The sequence below is a fragment of the Neofelis nebulosa genome, chromosome 10, assembly GCF_028018385.1.
Source record: "Neofelis nebulosa isolate mNeoNeb1 chromosome 10, mNeoNeb1.pri, whole genome shotgun sequence".
Taxonomy (NCBI): domain Eukaryota; kingdom Metazoa; phylum Chordata; class Mammalia; order Carnivora; family Felidae; genus Neofelis; species Neofelis nebulosa.
Genome location: NC_080791.1, coordinates 57,913,702 through 57,933,818, shown reverse-complemented (window position 1 = coordinate 57,933,818; position 20,117 = coordinate 57,913,702). Strand labels below are relative to the sequence as shown.

General features: G+C 46.1%; 1 protein-coding gene and 1 long non-coding RNA gene across 10 annotated transcripts in view; one reads left to right on the top strand and one right to left on the bottom strand.

Annotated features, from left to right (window-relative positions):
- Positions 1 to 695: 695 nt before the first annotated feature.
- Positions 696 to 20,117, bottom strand: part of C2CD3 (C2 domain containing 3 centriole elongation regulator) — a 144,567-nt gene continuing 125,145 nt past the window's right edge. For 6 of the 9 annotated variants that reach the window (XM_058687784.1, XM_058687791.1, XM_058687786.1 and 3 more), the window contains 2 exons: positions 17,587 to 17,698; positions 696 to 1,526 (listed from right to left, as the gene is read on the bottom strand). In XM_058687784.1, coding sequence (XP_058543767.1) covers positions 1,386 to 1,526; positions 17,587 to 17,698 — 253 coding nt within the window. In that variant the 3' untranslated portion in view covers positions 696 to 1,385. Of the gene's footprint in view, positions 1,527 to 9,125; positions 9,251 to 15,355; positions 15,450 to 17,586; positions 17,699 to 20,117 lie in introns of those variants that run through there. The other 3 variants (XM_058687788.1, XM_058687789.1, XM_058687794.1) reach the window with 3 other exon arrangements.
- LOC131487274 (uncharacterized) overlaps positions 17,698 to 20,117 on the top strand; it is a 33,779-nt gene continuing 31,359 nt past the window's right edge. Inside the window, exon 1 of the long non-coding RNA XR_009249693.1 lies at positions 17,698 to 19,301. This is a non-coding gene — a long non-coding RNA (uncharacterized LOC131487274). The remainder of the gene's footprint in view (positions 19,302 to 20,117) is intronic.

Sequence of the window (20,117 nt, the reverse complement as noted above, 5' to 3'; positions counted from 1 at the left end):
TCTCTCTGGGCTCATCTGCAGACTCAACTCTTCTAGGAAGCCTTCCTTGGTTGCTCTAGCGCACATGGTCTTTCTCCATGAATTCCCCCAATTCAGAGCACTCACTGGCTATACCCTGTGTGCAGAAGCCTTGTGACATCTCTGAAAATGTTTTGTGTGGTGATTCATTCCTAGCTACATAAAGACGCAAATGACTTCAGTGAGTTTCAGTTTCTAAAATGGGAATCACGGTATGTAGGTTATAGAGTTGTTTTGAGGACTAAGTGAAATACACTGTGCTTGGGAGAGCGGGGCCTCCATTTTAGTTCTCTTCCAACCTTTTCTCCCCGTCACCACTCTGCATATCTTTGCCCCTTTCTTATCTTCCCCACAGGTCCCGTCTACAGTAGCTGCTCAAATGTTTAGAGTCTGACAATCTTAAGCCAGAGCTACCCATCCTAGAGAGGTCAAGGATTCTGAGACCTATTCCAGCAGACCGCTCCACTTTGCTGATAGATTTGAGGCAAAAGGTGTCATCCTAATCTGGACCAATCTGACCTTTGGGGAAGTTCAGAAGTCTCATGGTGACCCGGGCCCCCAGTTCCAGGTGAGCTGAAAGGACTATGGTTTTCAAGCTTTCCTCTGGCTGTTAGAGCACAAATGGATTCCTAATACCCCAGTCCAGTGGCCAACCCAGAAGACAGCTGTGTACAAAATACAAATACCAATATGATTTTATTCAAACACAGGTAGGAATAATGACCTTCAGAGCTGGGTAAAAACAATAAGTTAAAAGCATGGTTAGAATTTAAGATAATCAGGTTAAAAAGTCTAAAGGAGGTGATTCTCCTCTCCTTTTCTATTGATTAGTTTAACACAGCATAAAATAATTTATAGCTATAAAATATGCTTATTCCTAAGCAAGTCAAATGGAGGTGGCCCTAGGATTTCCTTGGCTATGCATGATGCACAATCTTCACTCCCTCCTCTACCTTGCTCTAACTCTAAGGCAAAAGTGGCCCATGATATTCAGGCAGAAGGTTGCCTCAGGTCAGCAGCAGGCTACCAAGGACATTGGAAAGAGTTTCTCAGCCAAAAGATGCCTGCTCAGGTCCCTTGGTCAAAAGATGGATGATTCCACTTGGGCACTGGAGTCCGTTTTGTTTCTAGCCTTTGCCTCACTATATAGAAGGAAGAAGCTGAAATCCTGACAGGTGGACACTGGGCTGGTTTGGGACGTTCGTCCAGTCTGTGCTGGATGGGTCTCAAGGCACCCAAGGGCGAGGCTGGTGATGGTTTCAGGGGTCTCACAGCCCTGAAGGAAGCAGACCTCGTGCCTCATGCAAGCCAGACGAGGCCGAGGGCAGGTGGACAGGTGGGTCCTTCCCTCGGTCTCTCAGGTTTCATTAGTCTTTCTGGGAGTATTGGGAAGAAAATATCCGTGCGATCCTGCGAGTTTCTTCTTCAGGCAGGTTGGGAGGCAGCGAGTTAGGTCTGGGACGAGCAGGCCTTCCAGACAAGGGTCTGCTGGAGGCCTCACTCTTGTCCTGGAGAGGAAGAAGTCAGCTAGGTTAGCATTGAGGATATGGCACCTCCAAGAAATGACTTTGATTACTGTCATCTTTTGGTCCTTTGGCTAATATTGACATAGAGCTGACTGGTTTACAAAGCCCTTCACGTACTTGATCTTGTTTAACCCTCACCTCTACCCTGTAGGTGGGTACATCATTCGCAAGTCACAGAGAGGAAACTATAGTTCAGGCTAAATAAACTCAAGGTCGCATAGTTTGGAGTAGCAGAGCCAAGATGTGAACCCTAGCTCAGACTCTTTCTGTGCCTCTGGAGGAGTCTCCTCTGGGACAGGTTTAAAGCCTCATCCCTTCTCTTGCTGAATGAATCTAGGTAAGTCATTTGTCTTCTGAGTTGTAATTGTTCCACATGTGACCTGGGAATATATTTAACTGCCAGGGAGAAGATGTTGGTGAATAATACACTCTCTGTATGGCCACTGGGAGTTCCTAGAACTGCCAGGTGACTGACATAGGGCACACCCATGGCCCTGCTACCAAACTTTTCCTGCCTTGGGCTGACAGGGTATCACTAATTCCTCTTTAAGGTCTTAGTGTACATTTGGGTTATGCCATTGTGGTCTTCTGGACGCCTTTATAACTTACTCTTTTGCTCATTCAACCCACCCCCCCCCCCCCCTTTATTTTTGGTGCCAGGTTCCTGCCCTGAAGGAGCTCAAAGGTGTACAGAAAAGTCACCCCAGGTAGCTGGCTGACAGCAAGGTCCCAGGGAGGAGGTGGAAGCCTAGTAGGGGAAGTGAGAGTGCTGAAAGGAGATGGGAGTTGTCACCACAGGCAAACTTGGCTGACTTCACAGCATGTAGCCTGCCCTGGAATTCTAAATGCTAACCGCTAAAGGAGTGTATACAACCTGAGCAAACCCTCAGCACTGACAGCCCACAGGTAGTTAACTGAGAACCAAGAACAAAGCAGTGCTAGGGGCTGGGCATGCCCAGTAGAGTGGAGAAGATACAGCTCCCTGTCTTCTAGGCAGACCTAGACTAAAAGGGAAAAAAGGAAACCCACCGTTTGCTCACATTTGTAGTTCTTTCTTCGAAACTATGAGAGGTACCCGTACCCCATAATGCCTCAGGCCATGGTAGGCCAGTCGCCCAGTGCTCCTGCAAGACATGGACTGGGTCTGATGCTTGTGACTCCAACTGGGCCAGGTCCAAGACAGGAGCGTGGTTAACTGCTAGACCAGTGAATGGGTGGGACCAAGCCTTGGTGACCAGAGGTTTAAATTGCATGGGGAGGAGGCTGCCTCTTGCAGCAAACATCTTCTTCATTCATTCTAGAACCAGTGGTTGTTGGTTGTTGGCCTACCATGTGCCAGGCCCTTGGTTAAGTCAAATCCTCTCAGGGGCTCAGCAGCACTTTAAGTCTGCATATTCCCCTCTCTACTCCCAAGATGCACGCCTGTTATTTCATGAGCTATTTAGGATTTAGAGGTGACACCAAATCCCATTCCAGTCCCCAGGGCTACACTGCAGATGGATCTTCTGGGTCACCAGCTGTATCTTACTTTCCATTTCTTTCTCTGCTGCAGTGAAAGGGGACTAGGGAGATGTTTGTTCTGTAAGCCAGATGGGAAAACAGGCCTGAGAGCATGGTCCCCTGTCTCTTGTGTCCTCATCTGCCAGGAGAGAAGCATTCTGTTTTGGAGACGCTCTAATGGGTCTAGTTCTCCATCTCTGGATGGGCCAAGTACCTCAGTTCATGAAATGAACATCAAAAGACCTTTTTTGGTGACTCAGCAAACCTTTCAGGAGCCTAAGATCCATTCAACCTGATCACCTTTTAAGGACAATAGGTACCCCCGGTTCCTGTCCCCACAGGGCTGCTCAGGCTAGAGGAGAGACAGACGCCAACATATCTAACAATCAGAGATGAAGCTTAGAACTTGGGAGCATAGAGAAAGGGGCAATCCATAACAGCCAGGATGGACAGGGGAGGCTTCACACAGAGGTGATATCTGAAATGGGCAGAGTTTCAGCAGAGCTGGGGGGTGGGGTGAGGTCATTCCACTGGAAGAATAGCACAGCATGAGCACAGGCCTGCACCTGCTGGCTGGGCCAACAACTGCCCTGGAGCTGAATTGTGTGTGGCTGGTTCAGCCAACTACCCAGCACCCACACCTGGACCCAGCAACCTAGGGGGCCCTTATCTGTATGGCCCAGGGACAGGGCTTGGCTCTGTGTACTGGGCAGGGCAGGGGTGTGGAAAGACAGAGAACACACACTCAGCAGCATTTGGCTTTTGTTGACCTCAGTAGGGTCTAAAAAACATCTTGACTAGGAGTAAAGGTTCTTTCATCAGAGCTGTTACCCCAAACACACAACTTGGAAGGGACTGGGCAGAGATGAAGTTGCTTGATACCCCTACACGTACTAACTGTTCCTCTGAAATACTCCCATGTTCCTGCTGGAGCCCTGCGTGCCCAGGTGCCCACAAAAGAGTGGGGCCCCAGGCTCAATACAGCTGCCTGCCTTGCTCAACTTTCACCCTCTTGCTGGCTGCCTTCCCCTAGGTTAGGACGAGGACTTTCTTGGGGCTAGAAGAGTAGCAGATTCAGCAGCCGTAGCCAGGAGCAGGGAGGATATGGGACAAGACACATAGACCAGGGGCCTAGCCCTGTGGGGCAAGTCCAAAATTTGACCACCTAGCCCACTGCAGCGTGACTGGGCTCCATGATCTGAGTTCACCCTCCGCTCCTGCATAGCCTATGATTTGCAGGAGTCTCAGGTTTCCTAGAGAGGCAGGAGGAGTCTGCATGGAAGCAGGATCATCAGACTGAGGGGCTGTAAGGGCCTTGAAGTCTGGACAGTGGGTGTTCTGTATGGGGTAAAGTCCGTGGAAGGGTACTTTCAAGAAGAGGGACCTGAAACAACATGAAGGTGGAATTTGAAAAAAGAAGACGAGAAAGGATCTTCCAGGTAGAGGCTGGCTTAAGCAGAGATATGAAGAAATAACTGCTAGGAAAATAGTGGGGGTGGGTTTGGCTGAGTGCAGGTATGGAGAGAAGACAAACCCAGAGAAAGGGGCTGATGCTTGCTGGGGGAAGTTCTTGAATATCTGGAGAGGAACTGACCTTATTTCTCTTAACCTTCCAGTGAACAGGGATGTAGGCATGGGGTGGGGGGTGGGGGGTGATTACTGTCCTAGGCTGAAGGACAGAACTGGCTTTACTGTGGTCTGGGTGTCAAGCATAGCAGCAGGGCAGGGGCTCCCAGACTGCCCCCATCAAATCCACCCAGTTCTCTCATTAGATTCTCCCACTTTTAAATTTGGGGACCTGTTGTTTTCCGGGCATCTGGACACCCAGGCCATGAACATGAATAGGCCTCTGTAGCCTATTATTTCAGTCAGATGTGTTTGTCTCATGGTTATAGGTAGAGACCTGCTGGGATGAAAATAAAGCATCATGTACAGAGTAAGGAGTAACAGTGGCAGGAAAATCTGGGGCTTCCTCAAATCAAGAGGCTAACTCTGTCCTGGGGAGTTGGTTTCTCCTCCTGGCTCTACCACTTCTTAGCCAAGTGGCTTTGGGCAAGTCACTTTCTCTCTGGGCCTTGGCTTCCTCATTTGAAAATGGATCAACATGAGCAGATAATGTAAGAGGAGGTGCTCTGTAACCCAGGAACTTCTCCCAGCCTGTGGGTCCCTCTTTGGCCAGGTCCCTGTGATACAGTGTGTTCTCCAAAAGCTCCTCAGGAAGGGCCAGCCCTCTTCTTTGGTCTGAAATGTGGTCTGATCCAAACTGCTGTGTTCTGGGTTCTCTTCACTCCAGGCCCCCGATGGATGCCCTTGAATAGAGCACCTGCTCCCAGGAAGGTGGTAGGTGCATGTGTCCCCACTCACCCCTGCTTCAGGGTGTTCCTGGGACTTTCTCAGAGAAGAGGCTGTGGGGTGGAGCGGAATGAACACTGGTCTGTGGCCAAGCCCAACTGTCCACTTGCCTGATGCCAAGACACAGTCTTTCTTGGTCTCAGTATCTTCATTACCAGATGGAGCTAAGAACCGTTTGGCCTTCTTACCTCAGGTCTACTGTGAAGCTGAAATGAAATTCAGATGTGACCAAGGCTCTGGCGGGGACAACTCTTGCTAAGCTGGAGCTAAAGCTGACACCTGCTACAGAGAGCAAAGTGAGGCCTTGCTCTTCTCAGACCTCACTCCGGGTAGAGTAGAAGTAAGGTCCTGTACCTTCCTAAGGCATGCCCAGTGCTAGGCCAGGCGTGGCCTAGCTCTCCCCTCTCTACTGCCCCCTGCCCAATGAACCTCTGGGGCTGGCATCTGGGCTGAAGTTTTATTCTTTTCCAGAGGAGTTCCCTTAAGTGACATAAACACTGATTTAGGAGCTGGAAGCAAAATTTTTGGAAGAGCTGAAAACTAAAAGTAAACAGCTCCCTGATTCCGGCTGCCTAGGTGGGCTTGCCAACGGATTGCTGCCTCAGAGACAAGTGAGGGCTCAGTACAGCTGCCTGCCTTGCTCAACTTTCACCCCCTTGGCTGGGTGCCTTCCCTTGGAGTGGCTCCCAGGGTCTTCTCTGAAGGCTAGGACTAGGACTTCCTGCTAAAAGAGAGTAGCAGATTCAGCAGCCGCAACTAGGAGCAGGGGGGAAGTGAGGACAGGACAGAGACCAGGGGCCTATCCCTGAGAGGCAAATCCTAAATTTGATCACCCAGCCCAAATGCAGTGTGGCTGGCTCCATGCCTTGAGCTCCATTCCTCACCACCCCCTGGTCCCTCCCTATTCTTCCTCTGAGAAGCCTTCCCTGACAACAGGCCTATTCCACAGGGACTAGAGCCACACTCTCTCACCCTGGGCCTCAGTCCTCACACCCTCCCCCCCATACAGAATGAAGAGGCCTGACTAAATCAAGACTTCTCAACCCTCTGAAGCCACACCCTGCCAGTGAGAGGGCTCAAAAGTCCAGACTCCTGAGAGGGAAGGGTTAAAGTGACACTCCTGGAAGAGGTCCTGGTGCCTCCCAGACTCTGGCCTCAGAGTAGCTCAGGCAACTTGAGCCCAGCACCCGCCCCGGAGTCCTGTGGGCCCTTTCCCTCACTGTGCTTGCCAAGCTGCATTCTGGGCCAGGGTGGGCACCAGCCAATTCTGGCTGTTTCCCCTGACTTCTGTACACCCTTGGCTAGGGAGCTCATCTCCTCCTGAAAGCTTTGTGTGGCCTTTATCAGAAACCCTTGGACCTTTAGGACTCTTCTTGGCACCCTGCAGAGGGCTAGGGACTCAGTGGCTCCAAGAAATGAGGCAATATGTCAGGGCCTCCTGCCCTAAGAGGGACATCTCAGCCATCAGGCCCAGACCACAGGCTGAGGCGAGAGGACACTGGGCTCAGGAAGTTCCCTTGGGCCCCTGCTGATGTGATCTGATGATTTTGTAGAGGCTGGGTTTCTCAACCAGGATTGTACATCTCCTAGATGCCTCCTGGCTTGAGGAAGGGAAATTCCTTGGGCTTTTGTGAGAAAAGCAGCGGACTTAAAAGGCTTCAGACTCACAGATCAGCGGGGCAGAGACTTCCGAGGCTAGGGATCTGTCACCCTCTGGTGGGAGTGGTGTGTCATCCTGGGCCTCTAACTCAGGGTCTGAACTGAGCACAGTCAACTGCTACAGCCCTGAAAACTGTTCTCCGTATATCAGGGGTGCTCTGTGGGGCCTAACTTCCCAGCTTCCAGTTCTTGGTCCTAAGCTTTTGATCACACCCTCATCTCTTAGTATTTCATCCTACCGGTTCCCCCCAAAGTGGAACAACGTAAGAGGGAAGACGTTTCAATAATAATGATGATAAAAATAACAATAACTAATACTCATATAGTTCTCTCTTATGTGCCACGAATAACTGTACTTTACATCTCTTACTCAGTTAATCCTACACAAAACAAATCCTAGGAGGCAAGTCTCTTATGCCCATTTTTTTAAAAAGTGTACTTATTTATTTTGAGAGAGAGAGAACACACACGTTGAGTGAGTGGAGGGGCAGAGAGAGAGAGAGAGAGGGAGAATCTGAAGCAGGCACTGTGCTGTCATGCAGAGCCCGACATGGGCTTGACCGCAAGAATCTCATGAACTGTGAGATCGTGACCTGAGCCAAAACCAAGAGTCGGACACAACCAACTGAGCCACCCAGGTGCCCCTTATTCAGATAAAGGAACCAAAGCACAGAAAAGTTAGATAGCTTGCCCCAGAAGGTTCCACAGCTAATAAGTGGCTGAAGTTTAAACTTAGGCTTCCTAGATTCATAGGCCACCCTTCTTGCCACTGTACAAAACTGCCTGGTAGGAGAGAAGAGAGAAATATAGTCACAAATTAAGTCTGTGTTGCCTCTGGAGAGACCATGCCCAAGATTCCTCAGAAACCCAGCAGCCGAGTCAGGGCAAGAAACCAGGTTTGCTGACTCTCAGCTCCCCAGCTGGCCAAGCACTTTGATCCCTAGTGATGTCTAAAATGCTGTGGGATCTGGCTGAATGGAGGTGAGAACGCTAGGGTGGGGGGCAGTAGACAACTCAAGGCTCTCAAGGGTACACTTGTGCCTGGCTTTGCCTCTGACTTCCTGCCTCCTACATTCACTCCTCAGGAACAACACTCCTCAGGAAGAGCACCTGACCCCATGCCTGTGGCTAATCCAAGGGCTCATTGGGGTACCTGGGTGGCTCAGTTCGTTAAGCATTGGACTTTGGCTCAGGTCATGATCTCACAGTTTGTGAGTTCGAACCCCATTACACTGACAGCACGGAGCCTGCGAAGATCCTCTGTTTCCCTCTCTTTCTGCCCCTCCCCAACTCTGTCTCTGAAAAATAAAAAAGCATTAAAAAAAAAAAAAATCTGAGGGTTCATTCATGATGTGTGTAGAGCCTGGACTTTAGACAGCAAGACCGAGAACAAGACAGGGCCCATCTCATGGTAAGGAACTGCCATGTAGGCAGGCAGAGACCAAGGCTCAGGTGACAGGTTGCTTTTGCTCTTTGCATCTGATTCCTATCCTACCCTATTTTGGTCCAGTCCAATCTTTCGCTACCTCTGACCTCCTCCCTAGCATATACTGCTTGTACCTCCAGGTTGCCAAATCTGTTGATTCTCTGAGAGGTTTCTTTTCTCCAGATCCATAGCTTGTAAAGCCTTTCCTTCATCCCTGCTGAATTCTACTCAAGCCACTCCTGTGGCTGTCTTCCTTTCCCTATATTCATTCTTTTTGCTTTGTTTTATTTAAGTGTTACTGTAGGCTAATATCATTTAGAAAGTGAGTGGTTTGGAGGCCACTAGGAACTGTCAGCTCTCTGAAGGCAAAGCCTGTAGTACCGGGTCCTGTTCTTTAAGCATGACAGGCACTTGATGGAGTTGGTGGACTGAGATATAAAGCTGGCTCCCCTGGGGAACTATGAGGTCCTGAGGGAAGGGGCCTTCTGTCTTCTCCTGCACCGAACTCAGGACTATGGCTTTTTAATTTGCCGGAAGATGTATATTTCAAGTTTGAGGCCCAAACTACCTTCCTACACTCTGGTCTCCATGTCCTCAGGCCCAATTCTGGCTCTCCTAGTCACCAATAAGAAGTTACTAGAGGGTTCCAAGCAGAGAAGTCACATGATTTATTCACCATCTTAAAAGGTTAACAGATGCTGTATGGGGAGTGGGTTGCCAGAGGCAAGAGCAGAAGCAGACAGGCAAGTGAGGAGACTCTGGCAATAATCTAGACAAGAGGTAATGGAGGTTTAGATCAGGGTGGAAATGGCTGGAGTCGTGACAAATACAGTAAAACCTTGGATTGCGAGTAACTTGTTCTGAGAACGTTCCACAAGATAAGCAAACCTTTCTAGTAAATTTTAACTTGATAAATGAGCAATGTCTTGCAATACAAGTAGCACATTACGCCGAACATCACATCACAACTGAGCCAATGGTTCTGTGTCTCTCTTCCCTCTCTCACTGTGGGATTGTGGGTGATCCATGCTCAGATGCTTGGTCTCAGGCCGCAGTGTTTGGCAGAAATCAGTGATTTTTCAGAATGTTGGAAGGTGCCCACAACTGGCACTAGTGTATTTTTTGTCACTTCAAAGCACCCATGGACCATCCTTTGCTTTTCCATACAAGAGTAACCTTAGGAATACTTTGCTTCATTCTAGGTCAGGGTGTCTGCAGAGAGAGACCCTTTCCTCTGCTGCCTTATTGCCAGTTACATTAAATACAATATATGACAAGTTTATTAATACTGTACTATAGTCAACATCCATGTGAGCATGTACAGTGGCCCCCATGCAGAAAAAGGCTGGAAAGAAAGGCAGTAAGAAGGAGATGATTATGGTGGAGTTTAAGTAAAGGAAATCATCAAGAAGTACAAACGAGTTACACGAGTGGCTGAAATTGCAAGATTTTATAAGAAGTCTATGTCTGCATCTCGTCTGCAGAGGAGGAGAAAAAGGCAGAGGAATCCCTCACTTCACATGAGATTAGGGAGATGTGTAAAATGTGGAAAACAGTACAAAATTTTGTAGAAAAGAAAGAACCTGAACAAGGCTGTAGCAGTGTGAGTGATGAATCTGTTTAACGACAATGCAAGGTCACATTGCCTCCTCAAAAGGAGACAAAAGCAAGTGTCATTGGATAAGTTCCTGTTGCCCAAAAAGAAAAATATTCCACTAAGCCAATAGATAGCAGTGATTCTGTTAGTGATAGTGAAAGTTGTCCTACACAATAACCCTCCTCTCTTGTCTCCCTCACACCAACCATTAAGTTTTCAACAGTAAGTGCAGGTTAATTTATTTTTCTTTATATTTTGTATTTTCTTTGTATTTTGTATTATGTTACAATACTGAAATCATTTTTATATGAATATTTTTGGGTTGTGGAACAAATCATCTGAGTTTTGATAATTTAGGGGGAAATACACTTTGATATACAAGTGCTTTTGATTACAAGCTTGTTTTCAGAATGAATTATGCTTGCAAACCAAGGTTTTACTGTAGTTAGATTTGGATATATATATATATTTTTTAATTTTTTTTTAACGTTTATTTATTTTTGAGACAGAGAGAGACAGAGCATGAACAGGGGAGGGGCAGAGAGAGAGGGAGACACAGAATCTGAAACAGGCTCCAGGCTCTGAGCTGTCAGCACAGAGCCCGACGCGGGGCTCGAACTCACGGACCGCGAGATCATGACCTGAGCCGAAGTCGGACGCTTAACCGACCAAGCCACCCAGGCGCCCCAGATTTGGATATATTTTAAAGACAGAGCTGCCAGAATTTCTTGGTGGACTGCAAACAGAGGCACTGGAGGTGATTCCAAGGGTTGTGGCCTGAACAACTGAACTAGAAGCATAGAGTAGCTGCTTAACTGAGATGGGGAAGGCTGAGGAACAGATTTGAGGAATAAAATCTGAAGTGAGTGTTCATTCGAGTATCTCAGATATCCAAATGGAGCTGCTGAGTAGGCAGTTGGACATATGAGTCTAGAGTTTACAAGAGAAATGCGAGCTAAGATAACCATCAGCAGTTGTCAGCAAACAGAGGGGACTTGAAGCTTTGAGATCTAGATGGGGTCATCTAGAAAGCAAATGCAAAGACTGAAGTATCAAGACTATGTCCTGGGTGACTCCTATATTACCAAGTAGGGGAAATAAGGGAGAACGAGCAAAGGTAGCTGAGCAGAAGCAGCCACGAGGGAGGTGGAGAACCAAGAGGAACTGATACCTTAGAAACAAGTGAAGAAAGTGTTTAAAGGAGAGATCAGTTATGTTACATGCTGCTGAGGTCAAATAAATTGGGCACTCAGATTTGATAAGTGGTTTAAGAATATGGGTTTTTCAATAAATAAAGTTTTTGTGGCAACCTTGAAGAGTCCCTCTCCCTTCCAGTGGCGTGAAAGAGTGGATATGACTGAGACTAGTCAGAAAGAGTCATGAGGAAGATGACTGAGACTAGATAATGGGATGGTGAGAAGTGAGTAGATATAAAAGGTGGTAGAATTAACAGACCCTGACCGAGCCAAACAGAGCAGATTGGCTCTCGGTCAGGTCATGGGGAATAAAGGAGCAAGAGGATGGGAAGATGATATCTATGCTTCTGGCAGAAGTAGCCACATGATAGTAGTTGGGTTTACAGAGATAAGCAATGCAGATGGCAGAGTGGGGGAAGCAAAGGAAGGTGACAAGTTCAAGTTTGGGACATAGTGAACTGTCTGAGGTACATCAAGGAAAAGATGGCCAGGATACAGTTGGATCCATGTGTGTCTGTAGCATGGAAAAGAAGTCTAGACTGAAAATAAGGATCTGAGAGTCGTCAAACTGTAAATAATAACTGAAGTATTTGGGAGTGGTTGAGATTTTCCCAAAGAAACATCTACAAGAGCAAAGGACATAAACCTGGGGAAAACAGGATGTAAAATACTGCTGTCTCATCTTCTACCTCCTTCCTCCCCTTTAAGGAAGTTGATAAAACTAGTTTGCCCACAAGCAGTTAAGCAAACAGAATCAGAAGTGACTTTACAGTAAAAAACAAAAAACAAAACAACCAAAAAAGTAACTTTACGTAAATACCAAGAAGCTGTCCCAGTGAAGAGGTACTTTATCAGGAGAGGTAAGAGAAAGCAGAGGCAGCAGAACCTGATTCACAAGTAATATGAAACTGCCACTGGTTGACTGTGTAGCAGTCCTCCCATCTTCCTCCCCTCCTGGAAGAGGTGACAACCGGAGATGAAGCAGTCATGACTAGGAGAGCTCAGGGCTGGCCTCTATACCCTCTCTGTGTGGCACTTGGCATTCTACAACTTCCCTGTTAGGCCTGATAATCCCATCTGACAAATGAGGAAACAGACTCAGAAAGGTCAGAAGACTTGACTCATGTCACACAGAGACCTAGATCGACTATACTGTTGGGGAAGGAGCAGGAAAAAAACCTGTTTCACGGATGCTGGAAGTGGAGACTGTCTAGGAGGTTCCTGGGCTCTGGGGCATCGTTTCAACTTGGAGTGAAGGATTAGGCCTTCCCTTAGATGGCGAGGCCAGAGCAGCTGAGCCAGCACTTACATGCTCTTTCCTTTTGCAGGGATGAGTTGTGTGCCTGGCCCTACAGCAGGTTAGCTATAGCACAGCAGTCCTAGGACACTCCTTGGGAAGAGCCCAGCAGCCTCTCAAAATGCTTCTCTTCAATCTTCAGGGCCAAGGCCAGCCTTAGGAGGAGGCAGAATAGATGAAATTCCCAAATGAGGGTACAGGACAAGGCTCCTGCCCTCCCTTCCCCGACTCTCACTTTGCTGACAGGGCCTGAGACATTACAGAGAACAGAAGATAAGAAAATAGAAGCTTTCATCAAATGGGAAACCTTACCACCAAATTTCTAATCCTACTTGCTTTAGCACCCATCTTCTCGACCTTCTCCATCTTCCTCCATGCTACAGGGTGAGTTTTCTTTTTCCTCTCAAAAGGCTACCTCCACATGTGCTCTGGATCCCATGCCCCCTCTGACTCAGGGACCATCTTTTCTATTTTCTCTCCCTCTCCTGCACCTTCTCCTTCTCCTTTTCTCTATTGGATCATTGCATTAGCATAAAGAAAGCTGTAGCCATTCCCATATGAAATAAAACAAAACCTTTTATCTTTATCGCCTATGCTATTCCAGCCACTATTCTATTTCCCTGCTCCACATTCACAGGCAGATTTATGGCAGGAGCTTGTGTCTCCATATGGTCTACCATAGTTTGCTTGTTCCCAAAGTGCAATACCTCTACTATTCCAGAATAAACTCATTCAGCCGGTAAAATAACTGGCTCTTTTGTTTTTGAAGATCAACAGAACCAAACCTAAGTACTAAAACATTGCTAATACTGCTAAATAGACCTATGTGTTTCTCCCCTATCCTCCACAACTATGAACACTGTAGTCAAACTGTTGAAAAACAGAGAAAACCCTAAAAACAGAGAATAAAGGTCACATTATATTTGGGGCAGCGACAATAAGAATGATGGTTGTTTCTCATCAGAAACAATGTAAGTCAGAGTATGGAATGATTGCTCTAAAATGCTAAAACAAACAATTCAAGTTGGAATTCTATATCCAGTGGAAGAAATATCCTTAAAAAGTGAAGGCAAAAAAAGATATTTTCAGACAATTGAAGCTGTTACCAGTAGGTCTGCAATACATGAAATTCTTTTTTTTTTTTTTTTAAATGTTTGTTTATTTATTTTGAGAGAGAGAGAGTGAGTATGCACATGTGAGCAGGGGAGCGGGGCTGAGCCAGGAGAGACAGAGAATCCCAAGCAGGCTCTGCACTGCCAGTGCAGAGCTCCACATGGGGCTCCATCCCACAAGCTGTGAAATCATGACCTGAGCCGACATTAAGATTTGTACGCTTAACCGAATGAGCCACCCAGGCGCCCCTGCAATACATGAAATTCTAAAGGAAATGCTTCATGCTGAAGGGAAATGGAGCGAAAAAATCAGGATGTGAAGAAGGAATGAAGAACACCAGAAATAGTATGTGGGTAAATATAAAAGTCTATTTCTTGTCTTAAATTCTTCAAAGTGAGGCCACTTTTAAGGCCTTCAGAGACTGTAAGCTGAGAAGATTATGGTGCCGCTGCCCAAATATAATTCACAATTAGATCTAAAACGAATATAATGAAGTGAATCAAAGTTCTGATTTATTCCATGATAACTATTTCAATGCTTTAAAAAATACATGTAATCCTTACATTTTTTTTTTTTTTCTCTTAGCTTTTGGTGCCTCTACTTGCTAGTGCCTTAAATACATACTTAATTTGATTCCTACATTACCAAGCACTGGGTAGCAACCAAGAGCACCAGATTCAGAAAATATGCTGCTATGAATGCATCAAATAGTGAGAGAGGGTCATTGTTAGTGAGGAGCACCAATCTCCTGAGGTTTCTTGGGCCTGGGACTTTCAATGTGACAGTTTTGGGTGAACTGTGATGACTGGTTACCCTAACTAGGACCCAGAATGAGGTCCTGAGGAGAGAGGCGGCCCTGAGAACAGCACACAAACAATGGAGTTTTGCTGTGAGCAAGAAAGAAAAACGGCTGAAAAATATATGAGGCTTGTTATCTTCTTGGAACTAAACATGTCCTTTAATTGAAGTGAAAATTCGTATTTCTCCCTCTCCCACACTTTTATCTTATAATAGATCAAAGACAGTAAATTCCTGGGAGTTGGGACATCATGAGGGCAGAAATATGAAAGAAGGAACGGCGGGTCTGTGTGGCAGGTGAGAGATGACAGCTCAAAGTGGCTCACAGACTCCCTTCCTGGGGGGTGTGACTCACTGACATTTCACCCACTTGGCTGGGAGAGGAAGAGGGAAAGGGAACCAACAGTGTCTACTTTTTTCCTCTAGGGTAGTTCTTGCCATCATTCTATTAGGTAAGACTCATTAGCCTGATGTTATGTGTAAGGAAACAGAGACTCAAAGGTCAAGTCTCTTGCTCAAGATCCCTTAATTAACTTAGTAGCAGATTCAGTATTTCACTTCATGGGTGCCTTGCTCAAAAGCTTGTGCTTGGTACCTGGATCAAGGTCTGTGACTCTAGCATAACTCCTGATGGGTATGTATGGGATATGCAAGAGGAAGGAGAGGAGCTGGTGACCAGAAACCAGAGTAGGAATAAAGGCCACAAAGATGCAGAGCTCCTGGGTCGGGACTGGCATCTCTCCTCTCCTTTGGGAAGGATTTACAAACCTGATAAAAACTAAGATGTATGAGAATTTAGGTTGATCCATGTGCCAAATAAATGAGATGTCCTCAAAATGGTGCTGGGGAAGTTGAGGGAGAAGGAAAACTAGTCAAGGGATCAGACACCTGATGGCTCTTCTTTAGGACTATCCCCCAGGCTCTCAAGATGTTTCTGGACTGACCCAATTGGTCATCAAAGTAGGCTCTGGAAGAGCATAAAAAATGTTTAAGTGTTAAGTACAAAATGAAACCCATATAAAGGCAAATCGGCTAGAAAAATATACCTTAAGTCAAGGGTCATGATTTTAAAGTGGTGTGATGGAAAGCATAGAGTTTTAAATCATATGTTTTAAGTCACTTATTGTTTGGGAGACCCTGGGCAAGTGACTTAACTGTTATGGGTCTCAGTTTCTATATAAAATAGAAATAATATCTTTTGGTCTGTATGGAAAATTCTGAGCTTCAATTTTCCTTTTTTTAAATGGGGATAACAATATCCCATCTTACTGGGTTGTTGGGAGAATTAAATGAGCTTATACACGAAAGCACTTAGCATTATGTCTGTTGCATAAGCATTAAATATGAGTTAGCTATTACAATTAATAGGCTAATATATTTTGTTCATAGTATGTATTATTCTCTGAAATTATCTTTTTTTTTTTTGTTTTTTTAAGTTCCATGAGGCAAGAGCTTTATGCCTGGTTCACCCCTAGAATTTAGAATAAGTGCCTGGTACACAGGCACTATTTTGGCTCTTTTCTCCAATACATCACTGCAGTTACTCTTGACCATCATGCTACCAAATCTGAAAGACAACCCATCCTCTATTCAGCACCCTGGGTGAATTCTTTAAAATTTAAGTCAGATCTCACTCCCCTGCTTAACACACTTCAAAGGATATCTTAGCATTTAGAATAAATCTAAACTCTTTCTCGTGGCTACATGTCCTGTGTGCTCTGGGCCCTCTGGCCTCATTATGTCAGTTTCTATGTTCCAGTGCCACTGGCTCTGTGTCAGTTCCTAGACCATGCCAAGCTCTTTCAGCCTCAGGGACTTTGCATTTGCTGTTCTCTCCACCTAGAATACTCCTCTCCAAGTTTCTTACATGGCTGGCTCCTTTTTTTTTTTTTAATCTTCATTTATTTTTGAGAGACAGGCAGAGTGCGAGCCGGGGGAGGGGCAGAGACAGAGGGAGACACAGAAGCAAGCTCCAGGCTCAGGGCTGTCAGCACAGAGCCCGATGTGGGGCTTGAACTCACGAACCGTGAGATCATGACCTGAGCTGAAGTTAGATGCTTAACTGACTGAGCCACCCAGGCACCCCTGGCTCCTTCTAAGTATAGTAGTTAGCAACACAGATTTTGAAACCAGAGTGCTTAGGTTCCCATTTTTGCTCTATCATTTAACACCTGTATGAGCCAAGATACTTAATCTCTAGATTGTGCCTCAGATTCTTCATCTTTAAAAACAGAGATAAAATATGTACCTCATTAGGTTGCTGAATGTAAAGAGTTAATATAAGGTGCTTTGAACAGTGCCCAGCAAGCACCACCATGACCACCATCTTTCAGCTTAAATACTGCCTCCTCAGAGACCCTGTTCTTTTATCAGAACACCTAGTACTCATCACAATCTGTCAATATTTTTGTTGTTGTTGTTTACTGTTTGTACTCCACAAGCAGGGAATTTGTCTTACTTAACTACTGTATGCTCAGAACCTAGCACAATGCCTGATACAGGTACTCAGTAAGTATATGCTGAATGATTACAAAAGTAATTATAGTATTATTAATATTTTCTTGCCACCTGTAAGAAAGGTCCAGAGCTGTGCCAAGGCAGCAAAGAGGAGAGCTGGGATCTGTACCTGGGTTCCAACCACCCAGCTTGGATGAATGATGGTTACAAGGTGTTCTGTAAACAACAACAGGTATATCTCTGATATTCTCTTCTTCCAAATGTTAACTCATCTGTCACAGTTTGCTGACGTTGCATCTCCTGCTTGAAGCTTCCTCTGCTCAAGCCCACCTTTGGCTTAGTGGAGCTCCCACAGCACTCAGTATTCATTTCTTGGCTGAGTCTTATTTTTAATGTTTCTGCACTGTTTCTTCCACATATCATCTTAACTGATGATGCCCTGCTCTTAACTCATTTGCACTTCCTCACTGTTCCTGAGCACCTCGTGCACCTCTGGGCCCCCAGAATGTGCTCAGCACAAGTTTGGAGAGTGACCACTGCTGCCGCCTTTTCAGGAATCTGGCCTGGGGCAGCTTTGCATTGTGCCCATGCTTTCATGGAAGAGATGAGGACTCTAGGAGAGGGGGGTCAGCCAGCTGTTCTCTTACCTGATCTGTTGTGACTGGCGGTGGCAAAGCTGTAGAGAGTGAAAGGATCCGCAGGGAGGCCTCCAACTGCTGAGGAGGCAAAAAGAAGTTGGGCACCACAATGGGTTCCGGGCTATAATGGTAGTTAAGGGGCACAGATACATTGAAATCTGCCCCCCTTGCCAGACTGGCATCTCCACTGGCCTTAGTCATCCCTACTTGTCCAACTTATTCTTGTACAATAGTGCCTTCTGTCTGGAAGGCCCTGCCCACCCCTAACAAGTCGCAGTCTATACTTTCTGCAAGGGTCAGTTAAAATCCTTCCTCTCCTAATGTTAGACCTCAGTGATCCCTCCTTCCCCACAGTCTACAGCACAGTCCACAACACAGACCAACGCTTGTTTTACTCTGCTAGGATGCTCAATTTTTCTCAGTATTCCTTCCAGAAGCTTCTCAAAGGCAAGGGGGGTGTAGTTTCTTCAGTTACCTCATTATTTCCCTAGACCCCTGCATGAGGCTGGTACGCAGCAACATTTAAATGATACTTGCTGAGGTCCTGCTGACCCACAACTGACCCATTAGAAGCCAGTCAGACAGGGTTGGGTTGGAAGGTGGCCCCAAGGACAGTGTCTTAGGCTGGAGGGAGATGCCTGACACTGAAGGAGGCTGGTCCTCCCAGTTGTCCTCTGCCAACATCCAGGAATGAGGGCTCTACATGAGGGGCTGTCTGTGGATATAGCTGGTTCACCCAGTCTGCATCTGAGCCCTAGAAGTCAAGTACCACATCTTATACTTTTCCTGTGTACCCTCTAGATGTACCCAGTACTGTGCTGAGAACATGGTGTTTCCAAAAATATTTGTTCAATCAAAGCACTAATTCAGTTTGGGAGGGGACTACTTTGATGTTCCAATTTTTTGTTTCTGTTCAATAAGCTAAATATGGTTCTGGTTCAAATTGTTTTATCATGGTTCTTCATGCTAGAATTTAAGCTCCAAGAGGGCAGAGATTATTCATCTCTTTTTCAGTCATGTTCCTGTCACCTAACACAGTACCTGGGACATAGTAAGTTTTTAATAAGTATCTACTGAATGAAGCGTATCCTCAAGGCTCCATTTTGTGTGGGTGGTTCTCCTTTTCCATGCTCTGCCTGCTCCCCTTATCTATTTCCGGAGACACCTACCTTTATAGCTGGCCTCCTCTTGGATGTCTTGTAGGCATATGTCCAAAATGGAAATCTGTACCTTCCTCCAAAACTATCTGTCTTTATGTGCTAGCCCCTATCCAGTCAATGACATCACTTACCTAGCAACTTGTAACAGAACTAAGTCTACTTTGTATTTGTTTTTCTCTTCCTTGCGCCTAATTCTCTCCCATCTATGATGTAGATTAGATTAGCCAGGCATGAAAGGCTCTTTAAGATGTAGCCCTGCCTCACCGCTCACCATCTCATGTACCCCTGGACTCTAAGCAGAGTGAACTGCTCCCCACAGGTCAGGCTCTTTCACCTGGCTATGCCTTTGCATACACAGTTCACTATAACTAGAATTTTCTCGTTTACAGGATGTCTATTCATCTTTGAGGTCCAGCTCCACTGTCTCTCTTCCCGGGATACATCCAGTGTTGTGGCAGCTTCCTCCTCTTGCTCCCTAGCATTTTGTCCAGGTTTCATCACAACACCTAGAACAATAAATTCTATCACTGCCTGTCTCCTGCCTCATGATAGGAACTTCTTAAGGTAAAGTCTACTTCAAATCTGTCTTCAGGAGAGCACCAAGCCTGGCAATACCCATTTTTTGAAAGGATGAATACTTGGGAAGGTCTGAATTAGAGCACTACCCTTAGGACCTGGTCACATGTGACTGCTCCAGCACAAACCATGTATTCTGAGCACAACTAAATTGACTGTAAAGGCAGCATCGTCAGAACCCAGGCTGAGTGAGGCTAGGAAGGAACTCCACTGGAGGCGGTCTGCTTTCAGTGCTCACCCTCCAGCCATTTCATAGTTTCAGCCTTTCTGAATCCCTACCCTCTACCTTTTAGTTTCTCTCTGCTCTGCAATAAGAATCACATCATACAGTATGTACAAATGTTTCAAACTCATTTGATTTTCTCAGGAATCTTGTGAAATTAGGATAGTTCAATTCAATCTATATTTACTGATCCCTTCTCTGTGTAATGTCTGGTGCTGGGGACACAGAAAAAGACAAGGTCCCTGACCCACCTAGAGAGTGTACAGTCTGGTGGGTAAGGGATTACTGCCCCCATCTTATAGGTGAAGAAACTAAGGCTCAGAAAGTTTAAATTGTATGCCTGAAGTCACACAAGTAATAAGAAAATGGGTCTAGAAGGGTCAAAAACAGGCCCCCTGGCTTCGGGTAGAGAAAGATCTCTTCAGTAAAGCAGCCTCCTTCACTGGTAGCTGTGCAGTAACCCTTGCTTGCCGTTGGGATGCCAGGTGAACTGATCTGCTCAGCGGGGTAGGTAACAGATATGAGGGCTGTCGATGGGTCTAGGTAGTTCTTCCCATTACAGGGCCATCTGTGTTTCAAAG